Source organism: Elephas maximus, chromosome 3 (assembly GCF_024166365.1).
Source record: "Elephas maximus indicus isolate mEleMax1 chromosome 3, mEleMax1 primary haplotype, whole genome shotgun sequence".
NCBI classification, from domain to species: Eukaryota; Metazoa; Chordata; class Mammalia; order Proboscidea; family Elephantidae; genus Elephas; species Elephas maximus.
In genome coordinates, this window is record NC_064821.1 from 164,203,266 (window position 1) to 164,223,854 (window position 20,589).

General features: G+C 43.1%; 1 protein-coding gene and 1 non-coding gene across 5 annotated transcripts in view; one reads left to right on the top strand and one right to left on the bottom strand.

The window, feature by feature from the left end:
* SLC22A15 (solute carrier family 22 member 15) overlaps window positions 1-19,614 on the bottom strand; it is a 73,859-nt gene extending 54,245 nt beyond the window's left edge. For 3 of the 4 annotated variants that reach the window (XM_049879996.1, XM_049879995.1, XM_049879997.1), the window contains exons 1-2: window positions 19,410-19,614; window positions 4,218-4,430 (exon numbers count right to left, since the gene is read on the bottom strand). In XM_049879996.1, coding sequence (XP_049735953.1) covers window positions 4,218-4,430; window positions 19,410-19,496 — 300 coding nt within the window. In that variant the 5' untranslated portion in view covers window positions 19,497-19,614. The other variant, XM_049879998.1, reaches the window with a different exon arrangement.
* LOC126074132 (U6 spliceosomal RNA) lies at window positions 14,907-15,010 on the top strand. Its single transcript, XR_007516939.1, has one exon. It is a non-coding gene; the product is annotated as a U6 spliceosomal RNA (small nuclear RNA).
* Window positions 19,615-20,589: the final 975 nt, after the last annotated feature.

The window sequence follows — 20,589 nt, forward strand, 5'->3', positions numbered from 1 at the left end:
ACGATAAAGATCATGGAAGAAAAAATACGGACAACATTAGAAGCTCTAATACATAGCATAAACACAATACAAAACATTACTAAAAATGCCAAAGAGAAACCAGATAACTGGGAGCTAATAAAAAACACCTATGCTCATCTAAAGACTTCACCAAAAGAGTAAGAAGATCACCTACAGACTGGGAAAAAATTTTCAGCTACGACATCTCCAGCCAGTGCCTGATCTCAAAAATCTACATGATGCTGCTAAAACTCAACCACAAAAAGACAAACAACCCAATTAAAAAATGGGCAAGGGATATGAAGACACTTCACTAAAGAAGACATTCAGGCAGCTAACAGAAACATGAGGAAATGCTCTTGATCATTAACCATTACAGAAACACAAATCAAAACTACAATGAGATTCCATCTCACTCCAACGAGGCTGGCATTAATCCAAAAAACACAAGATGATAAATGTTGGAGAGACTGTGGAGAGACTGGAACACTTAAACACTGCTGGTGGGAATGTCAAACGGTACAATCACTTTGGAAATCGATTTGGCGCTTCCTTAAAAAGCTAGAAATAAACTACCATACGACCCAGCAATCACACTCCTTGGAATATATCCAAGAGAAATAAGGGCCTTTACACGAACAGATATATGCACACCCATGTTCACTGCAGCACTGTTTACAATACCAAAAACATGGAAGCAACCAAGGTGCCCATCAATGGATGAATGAATAAATAAATTATGGTATAGTCACACAATGGAATACAATGCATCGATAAAGAACAGTGAGGAACCTGTGAAACATTTTGTAACATGGAGGAACCTGGAAGACATTATGCTGAGTGAAATTAGTCAGTTACAAAAGGACAAATATTGCATAAGACCACTATTATAAGGTCTTGAGAAATAGTTTAAACTGAGAAGAATGCATTCTTTTGTGGTTATGAGAGGGGGGAGGGAAGGAGGGTGGGAGAGGGATATTGACTAATTAGATAGTAGATAAGAACTACTTCAGGTGAAGGGAAGGGCAACACTCAATACAGGGGAAGTCAGCACAACTGGACTAAACCAAAAGCAAAGGAGTTTCCTGAATAAACCGAATGCTTCGAAGGTTAGCGAAGCAGGGGCAGGGGTTTGGGGACCATGGTTTCAGGGGACATCTAAGTCAATTGGCATAATAAAATCTATGAAGAAAACATTCTGGATCCCACTTTGAAGAGTGGCGTCTGCAGTCTTAAATGCTAGCAAGCGGCCATCGAAGATACATCAGTAAGTCTCAACCCAGCTGGGTCAAAGGAAAATGAAGGACACAAGGTAATAAAGAGGCCAAAAGACAAAAAGAGCTACATGAACCAGAGACTACATTATCCTGAGAGCAGAAGATGTAGATGGTGCCCGGCTATAACCGATGACTGCCCTGACAGGGAACAATGCAGAGGACCCCTGAGGGAGCAGGGGAACAGTGGGATGTAGACCCCAAATTCTCATAAAAAGACCAGTCTTAATGGTCTGACTGGGACTAGAAGGACCCCGGTGGTCATGGCCCCCACACCTTCTGTTGGCCCAGGACAGGAACCATTCCAGAAGCCGGCTCATTGGACATGGATTACACTGGACAATGAGTGGTAGAGGGATGCTGGTGAGGAGTGAGCTGCTTGGATCAGGTGGACACTTGAGACTATGTTGGCACCTCCTGCCTTGAGGGGAGATGAGAGGGTAGAGGGGCTTAGAAGCTGGCAATATGGACACGAAAAGAGAGAGTGGAAGGAGGGAGCAGGCTGTCTCATTGGCGGGAGAGTAATCGGGAGTATGTAGCAAGGTATACGTAAGTTTTTATGCGAGAGACTGACTTGATTTGTAAACTTTCACTTAAAGCACAATAAAAATTATTAAAAAAAAAAGTTTAACAATTAAGAAAAGCACAGGCTTCTAAGTTAAGACACATTTGGGTTCAAATCTCACCTCTGGCCTCATTAGCTGGCTCTGACCTCATGGATTCTCAATCTCTTCATCTGTAAAATGACAAAACAATGCCTACCTCATAGTTATTTTAAGGATTCAATGAGATAGAGTCTGTAAAACATCACACTGGCATACTGCATTCAAAAATAATACTTGTTATTTCAGTAGTTAAGTAGAAGTGGTGGGGGTACCCATTGCTGCCACCCTACAGGACACAGTAGAACTGCCTCCGTACGGTTTCCAAGGCTTTAATCTTTACGGAAGCAGACTGCTACGTCTTTCTCCCATGGAGCAGCTGATAGATTCGAACTATCAACCTTTCAGCTAGCAGCCAAGCACTTTAATCGCTACGCTACCAGGCCTCCTTAGTGGTGGTGGTGGTAGTTATCGTTGTTGTTACTACTAGACCTTGGAGACATGAAGATGACCAAAATATAGTTTTCAACCTCAACGGATGTGATATTAATGTTATGTGCCACCAGGCCTAAGACAAAAGACTTCTGAACAATAGAGTTGAACCACAAACAGGCTGTAACAAGAGTGCAAATACAATGTTACTAGAAGAGAAACAAAAGTATATTTCTTCTGCGGAGTGGGCTGAGGAAGATTTCAGAGGGAAGGTGACATTCAATGTGAGCCTGATGGGGTAGGTGGGATTTCACCAGGTAGATCTGAGTGAGTGGTGAAGGCAATCCTGACCCAGGTAACAGGTTGAGCCCAAGAGCTCAGGGCACATCTGGGAAACAGCAAACACTGTTGTGCATTTGGGGGGAGGTAAAGTATACCAGAGACCAAGCTGTGAAGTATGAAGGGCCCTGAATGGAGCACCTAGGACTTCTACTGTATTCTGGCGGGGGGAGGGGGGGAAACACTGAAAGTTTTTGAGTAGGGGATACACACCTAGATTGTTGTCAGAGAAATGCCACCTTGGCAGCAGCTCAAGAAGATAATCTAGTCATTATCCCTTCAAATGGGGAACTCCTAAGGAAAGGCCAAACAAATACCACCTTAGGTATGTCTCTTTCGTTTTTTGGTATGCCCCACCCAAATGGTGATGATCAAAATATCCGACAATGGAGAACGGTGGCTGCCGCCATGGTACGTATGTACACACACACAAAGGAGCGTAGTTTCCAGGCCTCAACTAGAGATGCAAGCAGGGCATCCGGCGGGCACATTCATGTTCCTGCAGGGAAGTTGACAAAGAGTCTTTGGGGAAGCTAACTGGCACAGCAATCAGAACTAAGAACTGAAACAGAGTCCTGGAGGCCCTCTGCTGCGCTAGGCATTGACTCTGTATTTGCTGGGTCATAGGGCCAGGGGCAGGGGCAGGGCCAGGGCAGCTGGGGGCACATGGGTAGCTTGGGGTGAGTGGACAAAGGACACAGAAGTATTTTAACAACCAGTACAGGTGCTTTCTGGCCAAGTGTGAACCTTCCCCCTCACACCCATGACTTCTCTTCACCAGACTGTCTATCCTCAGCTTATTTACCTCGGGCCAATCTCTTTTTTTTTTTTTTTTTAATCTCATAAAGTGCTGTCCTTGCCAGAACCTTCTCCTTGGCCAGCAAAGCTTCCTGATCACACCAGGTGGTACCATTTGTATTTTATATTGTACAGTCAAGGTTCCCTTTGTGGTCTACACCTACACATGAACTTTGGATGTTATGAGTTATTCCATTTCTCTCTCTTTAATTTTTGTGTACATAATAAAGAGAGATGAAAGTTCTGACTCATTTTTTAAAAGGATACTATGCTGGTGGTGCAACCGTTAGTCGCTCAGCTGCCAACCTAAAGGTCGGTGGTTTGAACCCACCAGCCACTCAGTGGGAGCAAAGATCTCGCGGTCTGGCTCTGTGAAGATTTCAGCTTAGGAAACCCTCCTGGGTTCTACTCTGTCATATCAGGTTGCTGTAAGTCAGAATGGATTTGATGGCACACAACAACAACATGGTCAAAACGCAACTCTTTTGATGCTTGTATCTTATTTCACGGAACTAGTTTGATAAGATTCATGCTTTCCTTTCTCCCGTTTACAGTTAAAAGGGAAAAGAATGTGTTTTCGTAGGATATTTTCTTTTGATACGTTAAAACCTTTAACTCTCAAATTTACTAGAAAGTTTTTTGAAGATGTGGCTGCAATCTAAATCGACAAGATGAAACACAATGGTTCAACCTAGACAAGGAAAAATACTCATTCAGTGATCAGAATGACCTGCTTTTCATTTCATTTTTCATCATTCCTGATGTTAGTTACCTCGGAGGCGATGGAGGTGAAGCTGCTACTGAAATGCACGTGCTTATGGATCTCGCTGCCATTGGCTGTCAAGAGCCAATTCCCAAAGGCTCGGTCTTCACCGGCTGACTGGTTGCTGTGGCTCTGGTTCAGCAGGCGCTCTGCCAGGTCCCAGTGGTATGATGGCGTGGCCCCAATCAGTGCAATGAGGATCGCCTCCGTGGCCACGTAGAGCTGAAAGAGCAAACCACAAAGCCAAGCACTGCAGTCATTCCTTATCTGTGTTGAAAGCTTACTCAGCTGGCTTGCAAATCTTGAATGATCAGTTTCTTATTTTCACATTTCTATGAACTTCAAAAATTAGAACATTCCAACAAAGAAGAAGAACGTCAAAAGGAAGTTTCACGATCTACTGCTAACACAGCCACCAGCAATTCCCCTTGCAAAGCCCTTTATACTTTTTCAAAGGGTTTTCTTCTACCTTTGAGATCTGTCTGATACCGAGGGCTTTGCATGTAGATGGTGCAATGCTGGGGGTCACAATGACTCTGATTAAGAGACTCACATTCCAGCTCACTTGGAGCAAAGGAGAATGAGAAACACCAAAGACACAAGGAGAATATTGGCCTAAGAGACAAAAGGACCACATAAACCAGAGACTCCATCAGCTTGAGACTAGAAGAACTAGATGGTGCCCACCTACCACCAATGACTGCCCTGACAGGGAACACAAAAGGGAATCCCTGACAGAGCAGGAGAAAATTGGGATGCAGACCTCAAATTCTAGTAAAAAGACCAGACTTAATGGTCTGACTGAGACTGGTGGAACCCCAGAGGTCATGGCCCCCAGACTCTCTGTTAGCCCAAAAATAAAACCATTCCCAAAGCTAACTCTTCAGAGAAAGATTAGACTGGACTATAAGACATAAAATGATACTAGTGAGGAATATGCTTCTTAGCTCAAGTAGACACAAGAGACGATGTGGGTAGCTCCCGTCTGGAGGCAGGATGAGAATGCAGAGGGGAACAGGAGCTGGTTGAATGGACACGGGAAATATTGCGTGGAGAGAAGGAGTGTGCTGTCACATTGCAGGGAGAGCAAGTAGGGTCACATAACAATATGTGTATAAGTTTTTGTATGAGAAACTGACTTGAATTATACACTTTCACTTAAAGCACAAAAATACATACATACATACATAAGAAGATGGAGGAATGTACAGAGTCACTGTATCAAAAAGAATTCATCAAAATTCAGCCACTTTGGGAGACAGCACGTGATCAAGAACCAATGGTACTGAAGGAAGAAGTCCCAGATGCACTGAAGGCAATGGTGAAAAACAAGGCCCCAGGAACTAACAGAGTACCAACTGAGATGTTTCAACAAACAGGTGCAATGCTGGAAGTGCTCACTCTATGCCAACTGACTAGAAGAGATACATATACAAAAAAAGGTGATCCATAGAAATGCGGAAATTATCGAACAATATCATTAATATCACACGCAGTAAAATTTTGCTGAAGATAATTCAAAAACGGTTGCAGCAGTGTATTATCAGGCAAGTGCCAAAAATTCAAGCTGGATTTAGAAGAGGACATGGAACCAGCGACATCATTACTGATGTCAGATCAACCTTAACTGAAAGCACAGAATACCGGAAAGATGTTTACCTATGTTTTATGGACTGTGCAAAGGCATTCAACTGTGTTGGTCTTAAATTACAGATAACATCGCGAAGAATGGGAATTCCAGAATACTTAATTGTGCTCATGTAGAACCTGTACATAGACCAAGAGGCAGCTGTTCGAAAAGAACAAAAGGATAAGGCATGGTTTAGAACCAGAAAAAGTATGTAGCAGGGTTGTATTCTTTCATCATACTTTGAATAATCTGTATACTGAGCAAATAATCTAAGAAGCTGGACAATGTGAAGAACATGGCATCAGGACTGGAGGAAGACTCATTAACAACCTGCGTTATACAGATGACACAACCTTGCTTGCTGAAAATGGAGAGGTCTTGAAGCACTTACTGATGAGGATCAGATTACAGCCTTCAGTATGGATTATACCTCAACATAAAGAAAACAAAAACCCTCATAACAGGACCAATATGCAACATCATGATAAATGGAGAAAAGACTGAAGTTGCCAAGGATTTCATTTTACCTGGATCCCTAATCAACACCCATTGAAGCAGCAGTCAAGAAATCAAACAACACATTACATTGGGCAAATCTGCTGCAAAAGATCTCTTTAAAGTGATAAAAAGCAATTAAATGTCACCTTGAGGACTAAGGTGCACCTGACCTAAGCCATGGTGTTTTTAATCGTCTTATATGCATGCGAAAGCTAGACAATGAATAAGGAAGACTGAAGAGGAATCGATGCATCTGAATTGCAGTGTTGGTGAAGAATAATGAATATACCCCGGACTGCCAGAAGAATAAACAAACCTGTCTTGGAAGAAGAACAGCCAGAATGCTCCTCAGAAGTGAGAATGGCGAGACTTCATCTCATGTACTTTGGAGATGTTATCAGGAGGAATGAGTCCCTAGAGAAGGACATCATACTTGGTAAAGTAGAGGGTCAGTGAAAAAGAGGAAGACCCTCAACGAGGTGGGCCGACACAGTGGCTGCAACAATGGGCTCAAACACAGCAACGACTGTGAGGACAGCGCGGGGCTGGGCAGCACTTCCTTCTGGCGTACATAAGATCGCTGGGTTGCAGCTGACTCAATGGCACCTAACACCAGCACAATTACAAAGCCCCTTTCACCTGTTTTAGTGACTGCCCCTCCAGATTACAACCCGCTGAGATTTAATTGATGGATATAAAGATATGAACGGGGCAAAGGAACTCAGAAGGAGATGGTTCAAATCACATGTGCTAATGACTGCAGAGCCTTCGATCCAGGTAAAATGAATTAGTCATGTTTTCTCTCTAAATGAGAAGAGCTAGCTGGCTGTGGGTTTCTGACCCTTCCAGTGACATAAAGCTGTGACCTCATGTGTTCAGGACACCTGTTCAGTTGAGCACCTGGGAGGTCCTGACTCCTCTGACACCCATGACCAGCCTTACTAACCAGTAAGGGAGACAAAGTAGACAGGCAGGTATGGTGCTGCATGACAACTGCTGAAAGGGGAATTCACACCAGGCCATGGGGAAGAACCTAACCCACCGTGAGAGATTAGAGATGAGAGGTCATGCCTAACCTGCATATGCATTAATATTCAGTTCTCTTTAACCACAGCACATTTATACAGGTCACATAGTCATATGAAATGGTTAAGCATTCAGCTGCTAACCAAAAAGTTGGTGGTTTGACTCTACCAGCAGCTCTGTAGGATAAAGACCTGGCAATCCGATTCTACAGATTATTGCCGAGAAAACACTATAGGGCAGTTCTCTCCGTAACATGGGGTAGCTATGAGTTGGAATTGACTTGACAGCACTCATCAACAACACGGTCATATGAAGTGACAAGATGGTTGCCACCTACACATGAAATATTGGAGTGGTTTTCCTCTATTTACCATCTTTGTGACAATTTCCCATATTTTTTTTTTCACATCCCACCCCTTTTCCACAGTGGGTACAAATATCCTCTTGTTCTTCTAGTGTTATTCTATAACTACCATGCACACACTCACCCACGTATTTTTGTCTAATGAAATCACACTCATCAGCAGATGGGTCTTAAAGCCACAACAAGAAACCACCATCCATTCTCCCCTGGAGGAGGACTAACAACATCTCAAATAAATCATTATCTTCTCTAGCTCTACCCCGGGGGGGAAGAAGAATAAGTGCCACAGATGGCTGAATTATTTTCCCCCTTTCAAAGTAATTACAATTAGAAAAATGACTAAAATTCACTAGAGGATTAAAATACAAAGTTTCCAAAAGTAAGGGTTTTTGAACTAATTTTATATTAACACCATTATGCGCTTTTATAATACTTCTCAGGAAGCCAAGAAAGTCTCCCATAATTTATCTCATCACAATACCGTAGGCTGTGAAGTCATGGCCAGTATAATGTTTACTCTGCGTGGGCTGTGAAGTCATGGCCAGTATAATGTTTACTCTGCAAACAGGAAGAACGAGACAGCAATTAAAGTGAATTGTGGTAGGTTACGTATAACGTTAATAGCAAAACTAGGATGAGAGTGGAAGCCACCTAACTTTGGTGCCAGAGCTTTTTTCAGAGGACAAAGATGATTTTATTGTTGTCATTACTATTAGTCTCTTATGTGTTAGCGCTCAGTTATCTAACTCAGTCCAAAGTACTACACGGGCAAGCCAGAATCATGAACGCAAGGATTACATGCCTAGGCTCAGCACAAAGTGGGTATTTGAAGGGTATTTTTTGGGTGGCTTTTTACTGATATTACCTATTTTTTGTGTTTAAAATTTGGGGCACACTTATCTACCCTGAGTAAGTGAGGTCTCTAAGTCCAGTTTCTTCCCTACTCAAGTTCATTCACACCATACTACCAGGTCAGTCTCCATGAGACACTTGTCATGAAACTCTTCTGATCAAAACATATTAACTGATAAATTATAAATTTCCTAGCATTCCAGCTCCCCTACCACATAGCCCAATTGCTAACTAATTTGCAACTCAAACCTTCTGTGCTAGGCTATTCATATCCCCAAACACGACTTACTCATTTGTTAAGGAGACAATTTATGTGGTGTGAAAAGCATATGATATCTGTACACCTGTGTGTGAACCTCAGCTCTAGTTAACAATGGGCAAATCAAACCCTCTCTAAATTTCATGTTTTCTCTAGAAAGACTGGATGCTAGTAGTACATCTTAACCTATCTAGCTTATAGAGTTGTTCTGATGGTCAAATGTAAGGTTTTTATAGCCAACAGCAAATTATAAAGCACTACGCAAATAGTATACATCAGTGTTTCCCAAACTGTAATGTACAGAGTGTGTCTCAGCAAGACTAGAGAGAGGCCTGAGATCCTGCATTTCTAGGAAGCTCCCCATTAAAGCCAATGCTGCTGGTCCAGGCCACATGTGATAGCAAGAATACATGCTACTCCCTTTTACACTTTTTCCAATTTCATGTTTTTCCACCTGACATGACCTCCCCATTTTTCCCTAAATCTAAGCTTCAAAGTTCAGTTCAAACCCAGCCCTCCTTCTGAACACTTCAACCAACAGTCTAGACCACACTGATTGCTCTCTTTCCTAAATTTCCAAAGTATTCACTGGCTGTGTTGTTTACTGGGGAAAATACCGCTTTGTATCATTATTTAACTGTGTAGATACAACTATAATTTTCTAACAGTGTTTCATCTCTTATAGAAAAGAAAACTTATCTTATGCTTCTATATCCCTCTTTGATAGTTAAGGTTGTATGTCAACTTAGCTGGGCCATGATTCTCGGTGGTTTGGCAGTTATGATGTAATCAACTCCACCATGAGACCTGCTATGAGCAGCCAATCAGTTGAAAGTGAATTTCCTTAGAGGTGTGGCCTACTTCTAGTATATAAATGCACGTTCCAGCAAGGCTCTCATTCTGGATTCTGCATCAGGCTCGTCATCATCTGCCCTCCAGTTCCTGAGACTTGAGCTAGCAGCTCACTTGCCGATCTTGGGATTCGCTGGCCTCCACAGCCTGTGAGCCAGTGGCCTGCCATCTGACCTGCCAAACATGAGTTCATCAACACTTGCAGCTACATAAGCCCAGCCTGATGCCTGTCCCACAAACTTGGAACTTGCCAGTTTCCACTACTGTGTGAGTCATTTCCTTGAGATCTCCCTCTCTATATATATTTATGTATATTTATACACAGACGCTTCACTGGTTTTGCTTCTCTAGAGAACCCAACCTCCGTGAAACCCAATCCACCACTGTGTACATAAGAGCCTATCATACACTTTGTTAACTAACTACTTGGAGAGTGGTGTAGCAAAAATAATTTTTAATTAATTTCAAGTAATTTTGGGACTTACCCTTTGTTCCAACCACTAATTAAGACTTTGGACAAATTATTACCCTACATTTGTTTCTGTTTTTTTCTCACTCTCTTTCTCTCATAAATTGGTAATACCAACATCTAACCACTCTTCCTTCTGTGATTTCAACTCATTTTAATTTTTAAAATAATACAAATGGATAAGAAACAGTCCTTTCCTTCAAGGCACTTACATTCATGTGAGGACAACAAATATATCTCAAGCTATAAACACGAGGCAGATTGTGACCAGAGCTACATTAGCTATAGCAGAAATGAAGTTCCTGGGAGCACAAGGAAAGCAGATGGGAATTCCAATTAGAGGTATCAGGAAAAAGTTGTGGAGGGCATGACACTTGACAGCAAATATTGAGAAGTTGCTAGAGGTTTAATTTTTTAAAAATCAGGGGAAGGAATTTTTAGGCAAAAAGAAATAGCCCAATCAGAATCATGCAAGTGAAGATTTTTTTAGGATTCTAGCACAGCTTTCCCCAAACTTCAGTCATCTGAACAGCCCTTTCAAGAGTTTTCCATACCTATTTTCTGTCTGCTATTTAAGTCTTCTGTTAAATCAATTCAAATTTTTTAATTACAGACAAGTAAAATTTTATATCAGTAAGTTTATCACTCACCAGATGGAATGATAAAAATAAACACAGTGTGACAATACCAGGTGTTAGCTAGTATGTTTTTAAGGTGGGCAAGATTTGGGGGCCAGGGTAGGGGCAAAAGTGAAGGAACAGCCTTTTTTTATTTTATGCCTGGAAGGTTGGGGCAGGTGCTTTAGCACCTTAAATATGTTGTCATTTACTTGCTGGTTCACCTCACTGGTGTGGCACAGCAGCTGGGCCCACAACTGCTCTACCTTCCCCAAGGTCCGCCTTCGGCTTCTCTGACCCCTCAGCCAGGTGTATGTTCGGTGTCATGATGAAGGGCACCTGCTTCGTCAAGGCTGAAGGCAGTGAAAACTGACACAGATTCCAGGCAATTCTGATGGGTCCAGCTTGTATGTTCCCTTCCCGGCTGCCTGGCCTGCAGACTTCAAGATCCGGCATCAGACTGGGACTTCTGAACCGGCTCCCACAATTTCATATGGTCAAATCTTCATAATAAATCATTCATTACTTACATACATACTTAAATACAGGCATATACACACGGTTTGTGTGTACATATGCATACATACATATATACATGCATACAGCTCCATCCTGTCTGTTCTGTTTCCTGCTTCTCTGGCTGAACTATGACAGATAGAATCTTAAACAAATGTGGCAAAACACAAGCATTTTTTGCGATGGAATATGGAAGAAGGATGTATGTGTGATATTATTCTCTGTACTTTTCTGTTTGAAATGCTTCATAATTTAATGTTTCATAATTTAAATAAGTTTTGCAAGAAAATGACTAATAAATACAATGAAAATATTTTCTGCCAAAGTCTGAACCTACTTTAATTTTAGCTCATTCCCTTTGCTAAAACAGAAACATTTACAAATGTTTTCAGAAGTGCTGGCACCAAATGAAATTTTCTCCTTAGATAAACTGAAGGGTTAAAAAAGAATTGAAAAAGAATACCCTCTCTATGAGTTAACGCTATTTAATACTATTTCCATGTACCACTAAATCTACCATGCAGGACATTCTTTGGGCTGTCAGAACACACAAAAAGATAAGATTAGAAATAACTGATAGAATAATATTGAATCAAGAACAAAGGTGACAGGAGATCCTCAGAAAGAGGGGAGCGTGATGTCTTCCTCTTGGACGCTATGGGGAAATATACTGACAGGTGAGAATAAAAATAAACTCTCAAGGAAAAGAAAAGGATGTTCAAGAAGTTTACACCTAGTAACCTCTATTTTATCCACAGTGTTTGGACAAAGAACACCTGGAGAAAGCGAGAGGAGTGGTGTCAGAAGTCTGAGTTTGAGAAAAGTGACAATCAACCAAGGAGAAGTGAAGGCCAGAGCAAAAGAATGCCCCAATAGCATGGGCCGTGAAGGCTTTGGGACAGTGAAAAAGAGGAAACAAACTACATTGCCAACAAAAGAGAACTGAATAAGCAAATTATGATCTAGTTACACGATGGAATACATGAGATAGCCATTAAAGATACGTATTCATTTATGAGCACAGCAAGGCATTCACAATACTGGTGAGAGACAAAATCAGGTTATGAAAGACATCCATGCAAAAAATATAAATGTACATGTTTGCATAATATAAAGTCTGAACAGTTACACTCCAAAATGTGACCATGTTTTATTTCTGGATGGTAGACATTCTCATGTGTTTTTTTCCCCTGTATTTTCTGTTTTTCTATGATTACTTACTACGTACTATTGGATGAGCCCTATAAGGGTCCCGTGAATGCAGATGTTAGTTTTTGTTTAAGCATTTTGTTCAAAGAAATCAGAGATTCCTGTGCTGTGTGTGTCTCTGGATTTGATGGCCTCTTCCTTCTAAGGCACCCTGTAACTACAGTGATGAGCACTGCCAGTGTTCTGAAAACCTCAGGGTCAACACTGACACAATACCAATTAATTGCTGGGCACTGGGCAACTTTAAGAAATCATGAACTTGCAAAAGAAAGTAATTACAGCTTTCACGATCCAGTCATTTCCAAAAAGGAGGGTAAGGACAAAGGAGTCATTTGCATAAGGTCCCTTAGCCATCTCGCAGAAGAGGTGCAGGGCACTCAAGTGCAGTGTTTTTCTGCCATATTCATATCGCCTGACTTCATATTTTTAATGACTTCATTAGTGCTGTCCTGGAAGCTAATACATTCTCTGTCACTGCACATGTCCAGCAGCAGTGGGTGGCCCTTTGTTAGGCATACTGCTGGGGATTAGTGTGCTGCATTGGCATAAGGCTAGCTGCTTTCCAATTCGCAAGATGGTCCAGGCACTTTCCAGAGACCTCTGTAATTCCACAACCTCCCTGGATGGAAATCTAAATTTCTGATAGATTTGCATCTTCATCTGCTTTAAGCCAGGTGGCAGTATCTGTCTATGGACAAAACCAGCTCTTCTAGGGCATCCTAGGGGCAATATGGTGTTGGTCTCTTCCACATGTGTTACCCCACCCACCTAAACTGGTACAAGGAATACTGGGCAGTGGTTTCCCTCAGATCATCAAAAACCTCTCAGGAGATCCAAGTTCTAGACCTCAGTGAGAAGGCAGAGCTAATTTGAGGGTAGGGGCAGCCCTAAAGCTTGCTCAAACCATCAGAGATAGTCATGGCAGATGGTCATGTTTTAGAGATGTGGTACTGCAGCTCTTCCTAATGCCATAGGTTCTCGGCATCACTGAGCCCCTGGTGGTGATGAGAATCCCCTGGTGGTGAGAACCCCTTGGTGGTATAAGAATTCTCTCGTGGTGGATGAGAACCCCTTGGTGGTGGTGAGAATTCCCTGGTGGTAGTGAGAATCCCCTGGTAGAGGTGGGAACCCTTTGGCAGTGATGAGAATTCCCGGGTGGTGGTAAGAACCCCCTGGTGGTGAGTACCTCTTGGTGGTGGTGAGAATTCCCTGGGAGAGACTGCAATCCCTTCGCAGTGATGAGAATTCTCTGATGGTGATGAGAACCCCCTGGGGGTGGTGAGAATTCCTGGTGGAGATGGGAACCCCCTGGTGGTGGTGAGAATTCCCTGGTGGTGGTGAGCATCCCCTGGTGCATAAGCATTGTTAATAATGACTGTAGTACTGTAAGGTCTACACTAACGTTGATGGGGTGAAATGAACTTCAAATTTTGCTTATGACAGAGATTACTTTAGCCTGAGACCAGAAGAACTAGATGGTGCCTGCTACAACCGAAGACTGCCTTGACAGGGAACACAACAGAGAAGCCCTGAGGGAATGGGAAGGCAGTGGGATGCAGACCCCAAAGTCTCATAAAAAACCAGACTTAATGGTCTGACTGAGACTAGATGGACCCCGGAGGTCATGGTCCCCAGAGCTTCTGTTAGCCTAAGACAGGAACCATTCCCAAAAGCAACTCTTCAGACAAGGATTGGACTGGATTATGGGATAGAAAATGATACTGGGGAAGAATGAGCTTCTTGGATCAAATAGACACATGAGACTACGTTGGCATCTCCTGTCTGAAGGGGAGATGAGAGGGTAGAAGGAGTCAGAAGCTGGCCAAGTAGACATGAAAAGAGAGAGTAGAGGGAAGGAGTGTGCTGTCTCATTAGGGGGAGAGCAATTAGGAGTATATAGCAAAGTGTTCATAAATTTTTGTATGAGAGTCCAACTTGATTTGTGAACTTTCACTTAAAGCACAACAGAAAAAAAATTTTTTTTTAATTTGCTTATGATAGAAAGGATAAGAGAGCCAGCTATCACTTCTGTGATAGATACCTCATCAAAAGGTAGTCTTCCTATGAAGGAGCGGGGCAGGGTGACAAATACAAGCAGGTAGGGGAGGTAAGCTGTGACAGCTTAGAATTCTCTACAAAGTTGTATACGGCACCCCGAACAAAACTCACTCCACTCCACCCTCCTAAGTATTAAGTGACTACAATTCACGACCATAATCAATGAAAGGAACATCAGTTTAAAACGAGTGAGCCATTATTTTCAAACAGTAAACTGCAGCATTCTTTCCTAGGTGAGCAAACCGTTTCTTTACTGTTTTTTTCTTTTTTTTTTAATAAAAAAAATTTAACACAGAAGAGCAAAAACAACATAAAATACATGAGCCAACCATCAAAATCAATAAATGGGTACTCACTTAGGCAGCACATACACTAAAAGTGGAACAATACAGAGATTAGCATGGCCCCTGAGCAAGGATGAAAAATAACAAATGGTGACATCTTGTCTATTTGCTTCAGATTTTTAAAATACAGTGTTACAAACAGAAACAAAATCCACTTTGCACCTATCCCCAAACCCACTTCCTCTTCCTTCCCAAGGGGCAGGCAATCTCATTTACTGGGTGTGGATCTTCCCTTTCCCATGTTATACTTCTACTACATTTTTCCTCTACATTCAAAAACCAAACATGTATCACTCCATGTGTTTTTAAAATGTGTATTACATATGTGCCACACTGTATGTATCACTGGTTTTCTTTTTAACATTGACTTTACAGATTTACCAATGTGCATATATACAGATCTAGTTCATTCATTTTAACTGTTATATACTCCTGAATTTATACCTCAATTTAATTATCCGGTCCCCTTTTGAGTCATTCAGGTGATTTATAATTTTGTTATTATTATGAACAACGCTACAGTAAACTTCCTCTACATGTTTTCTTATCCACAGGTGTGAGAGATGCTGTAGATGTATATGCAGGAGTCTAATGCCAGGTTTTAATTTTACTAGATGGTGCCAAATTGCTCTCTAAATGGGGTAGTTCTTTTTTCTCCTCATTTTTAATGACACTTGTACTGTTAGACTTTTTAATGTCTGCTAATCTAACAAGTGTGAAATGGTATTTCATAGTCATTTTAATATGCTTGTCCCAGATGAACGCTGAAGTTAAACATCTTTTCATGTGTTGACTATTAGAGCTTCCTTTTCTGCAAAGTACCTGTTCAATCATTCCACTTTCTAAAACACTGTGAAAAGATATTGATTGCATGGATGATAGGAATGCACTGGTGGCTCCAGGTCTAAAAAATAATGTTGGGGTTATTAAGAGTTTACATAAAAATAATGTCTCCCAGAACACCGGACTACCGCACTCAAGCTGAGGTTGACAGCAGTATCACAATTTTATTGGTGAAACTAATGCTTGTTACAGGTTACAAGCTTCTGTTGATTAATGGATTTTTTAAATCCTGTGCAAATAATACTCCAACCTACAACTCACGATCTTGGGGAAAATGAAGGAGATGGAGCCTCTGGGCTTAGAACAAAGAAGTAGGGTCCATTTTCATTTGATGTCTAACAAAACAAAGAACTGTGTTCTAATCTTTCTCTTCCAGACAGCCTGAAAAACAATCACACGCACACACAAACACAAAATAGCGGTGATGGTACCAACTCTGAATCACCACTGGCAACCAGAAACAGCACTAAGGTAAACGGGATCATCTGCATTTAAATACCATGAAGAACTTTTACCCTACAGAGGGCATGTGTATTTTACGGTAGGAATTTTTCTAACTGTAAAATTATAAATTTTATTGCTTGTTTGGGTCTTTGGGTGACACAAAAGGATAAGCAGTCGGATGCTAATCAAAAGGTAGGTGGTTCTAGTCCGCCCAGAGGTGCCTTGAAAGAAAGGCCTGGCAATCTACTTACTTATGAAAAATCAGCCACTGAAAACCCTGTTGAGCACAGTTTTACCCTGGCACACATGGGGTCATCTAATGTTGGAATCAACTGAGCAACAACTAGTTTTTTATTTTTATTTTGTTGCGGTACTGCTTATTTTTAAGACAATCACTTTTACACAGACAAGGCTTTTTCTTTGGCTTCTTGCTTGTGTACTTTAAAACCACGTATCAGTATCACCAAGGTGTTTGCATCTTATCATGGTGAATACTGAAGGGATGTCTACAAAAATCTGCACCTATTTGTCACGTATCTGAAAGGTGGCTGCTACGGCAGATCCCACAGATGGTGTTTGCAATGAATGTGAAGGTAAGTCTCCTAGCCAAAGGAAACTGGATACTCAGTAACTTTTGATGATCTATACGAAAGTACCAGTAGTTGAAGAAAACAGTTAACCTAAAGACCTTTAGAACTGGCTTTGGAATATGATTCTGTCCTCTCAGTTTGAACAAGATGTATTTGAAGTAAGGAAAATAAAACCATTTTAAACAAAAGACAATAGTCCCAAAAGAGGGAAAATGCAAAAAGATCTCTGAAGTGTCCATCTCTGTCCCTCTAGTTTCGTGTCTCTTAGCTGGGGTTGGTCATTCTCAAATGGCAGATGGAAAAAAGAGTCCTGCTGAAACAGAGACTCCCTCTCTCTGGCAGTGCCTGTGTGCAGTTTGGACTGTGCAATCCTTGGGCAATGGTAGACAAATACTTTGGTTTTAAAAGTAAACATCAAGCTCCTTCCACTTAAGCCTATTGCTCCCCGAGAAGGGTTTCTTACTTTTCCTTCCAACCCCCCAAGAATGATGAAAACATCTGTGATACAGCTGTGCAATGAATGGGATTCCCTAGTACTCCCCCATGTCCCCAGCCCAGCTCTCCTAGCCCAAACCACCTCCAACAACAGACCTGGTAAATTTCTTTGTAGGACTCTGCTCTCATATCCAGGCTAGTTTTGAGCGGACTACGACCACTTGAATCGTGTATCTCAATGGGGTGGTTGAGTTCTCATACACGTGTAGCAGCTGTGAAGGATTCACTTCTGTTTGGACAGGGGTGCCTCCTTCGTTCATACAGGCACAGCTTCAGAGCACCTCCCCAGCCCACACCTACAAGGTAAACAGTCACTCATTCCTACACTCTCAGACCCGACCCTTCTATGGCAAATACTAGCCGTATGTCAGCCAAAGATTAAGACTCTTCAGCACCAAACTCTAACCAACTAGAGTGACCATAAATGAAAGAAAGGGGGGAATCTTAACGAGTCCTGAACCAAGAACACAGGCCATTTCAGTGCCACACTTCATTCAAGACAAACTTACTCTAAGTCAGTGGATACCTGGCTAGGCTGGTGAGATGATGATAACATAGGGGGTGGAAAGTAGGGAAGGAGAAGTGGAATTGCTCCAACAGTGGATTATGTTCCTGGAATTCCTGGTTAGAAGGAAAAAAAGAATTTTCTCAAGCAGTGTTATAAACGAAGATCGGGCATCATAGTTACAATTCTTTTTTCTCTGTATTGCGGGTATATCATACGGTTAAATACTCTTTTGTGATTTACCATGAAGACTTTTCCCCTTAGGGAATTGCATTTAAAGCTAAAACAGCGAGCTTAAAAGAACTTCAGAATACTGCTGACTGTGAGCTGAGAACTTGTTCTGCTAGAGAAGGAACAGATTCCATGGATCTGTCCATCTATTTGACCAGTTCTTCTGGCCGATAATGAAATCAGCTGAAATTTCAAACATCTCAGTGGAAAGAGAATCATGACATTAACCCCACCACCATCACCATCTTCCTGTTGCAGCACTGACTATGCAAGATTTAAGCAATTGGAGGACTGCTGGTTGTATCCATGCCCACTCTGTACTTTCCTCAGAATAACTATCATCTCACGTTAACTGTAACGACTTGTTTAACTATCTGCCTGCCCCACGCCAACTCCACTGGAAAGCAAGCATCATGAGGGCAGGAACTTTGATATGCCCACCATGTCATTCCAGAGCCCAGCATACAGTAATCACTCATTAAATATGTATTGAATGAAAGAATGAGTAAAGAGCTGGCTCACAGTAGGTACTAAAAAAGGATTTGTAATGAAATGCCTTTAGAATACTGGAAATAGTAACTGATGTCAAGCGGGTGGGCTATTCACAGAAGGAGAGAGACACTGCAGAGAGACTGTGGTACCTTCAGCACATGGAACTAGATCCCCATTTTTTAGACTGGGATGTGCAAGTAGGTTCAGAGAATTTTACAGAAAGAAGAAATGATTCCATTTCATAAGCACACATTATAGATGGCACTACTGGGCTTATAAAAGTCTCAGCCTGAGGCTGGCCTTAGAGCAGAATGACCCAGCAGAACTTAAACCGAAGAGAAATAAATCCCACGCATTGGAGCTGCAGGATTTGGAAACGCCCTCACACCCTGGAAAAAGAGGGTAAATATCCAGACCTGAAGGAGGCCGCCCCAGATCCACCTTTTGCCTGGGGGTTGCAGGGCTGCCTCTGCGTCCTAGATTCCAAGGTGACAATATCACCGATGAGGATAACAATTCCCTTTCGTGTACGCAGCGTAGTGCAGGTAACAACGCAATTCTGCACCGCTAATCAACGAGCTCATCGGCTGAAGTACCCTTCTGGATACACTCCTTCCTTCACCACGGGCCGGGGGAGAGCGAACGCCGGGCCCGGCTTAACCCGACCACAGGGAGGGGATGGGCGGCTTGGGCCGGCAGAAAGCCCGGTCATTCCGCCGACGACCCTGACATTCCCCCGGCGCAGGCCACAGCGAGGCGCCTCGCCCTCCGCGCGCGGGGTCGGCGCAGGGAAGGCTCGCCACAGCTCGGTGTCTGCAGAGCCTCGGCCTGCGGGGCCCGGCGCCCCGGGAGAGGAGGAGCGGCCGAGGGGCCGAGGGAGCGGAAGCGGGGAGCAGGGGGCACTCACCTGCAGCAGCACGGCCAGCAGGAAGCACAAGTACATCTGGTAGATGCCCATCTCCCCCACCGCCCTGAACGCCTCCTCCATCTCCATGGCGGGCCGCGCTCGATGGCCCCGGGCCCTGCGGGGGACCGGAGCCCGGCCCGGCCCGGCCCGCGGCGAGCCCCTCGGCGCCCGGGACCGCTCGAACCAGCCGGGGCGGCGGCAGAAGAGCGGGGGACGACGGGTGTGGTTGCGCGTCTGCGCGGGGTGGGCGGGGCCGGTGGGGAGGGGCGGGGCGGCGCCGGGGCGCGGGCGCGGGGATGGGGCGGGGGTGGGGTCGGGGACGGGGGCGGGCGGGGAGGGCGTTAGAGGTAAGGGGCTGGCTGCCCAGCGCCCGGCCTCTGGGTTTCCTGCTTTAGTTTTTTTTTTTTTTTTTTAGGGGGTAGGGGGAAGTTGGTTGGTGGCTGCGGCGCTGAAAGTGAGAGGAAAGAGGAAGTGGGCTCAGGCGTGAGGTATCCCTTCCTTTGGAAAAATACAAGAACAATTGCCGCGTGTAATCCATAATCCGTGACCCCTGCGTTATGTGACGCGCGGAAATTATTGGGTGACCTGTTGGTTTCTCAGCATTATTTGTCCTTTTGTACGAATCAGTTTAAAGCGCCCGGGGATTGGGGAGGGGCGTCTAGACCCTTCTGTTCAATGTTTTTTTTTTTCCAGTCCTTTTCGGGGCCAGCGATGTGTTAAATCCACAAATAGGTAAATTATTGCAAAACAGTGAGACACATATGCTTACAGAAGCATATACGATATATGAAGGAAATACAAAGGAGGAAACGATTAATTTTATGGGGCAGGAGGCGATGGCTGCCAGGGAATTTGAAGGATAAATAAATGGCGGTTTGCCAGGAAGGAAAGGTGAAGAAAGACGTGGCAGGACCGAGGGACACGCTAGTTGCCTTCCTTAGTCTCCTGATTTCGCCACCTTCTGAGGTGGGTTTTGTTTTGTTTTAACAGCTGCACAGTATTCCATTGTCCAGGCCATGATCCTCAGTACAATATTGAATAGAAGTGGTGACAACTGGTATCTTTGTCTTGTCAGCGCCATTGTTATGCTTCGAAAAACCCATTAATAATTATGATGTCACTTGTAGCGCATAGGTCCTTGGATGGAACAAACTACTACAAATCTAAATATTGGCAGTTC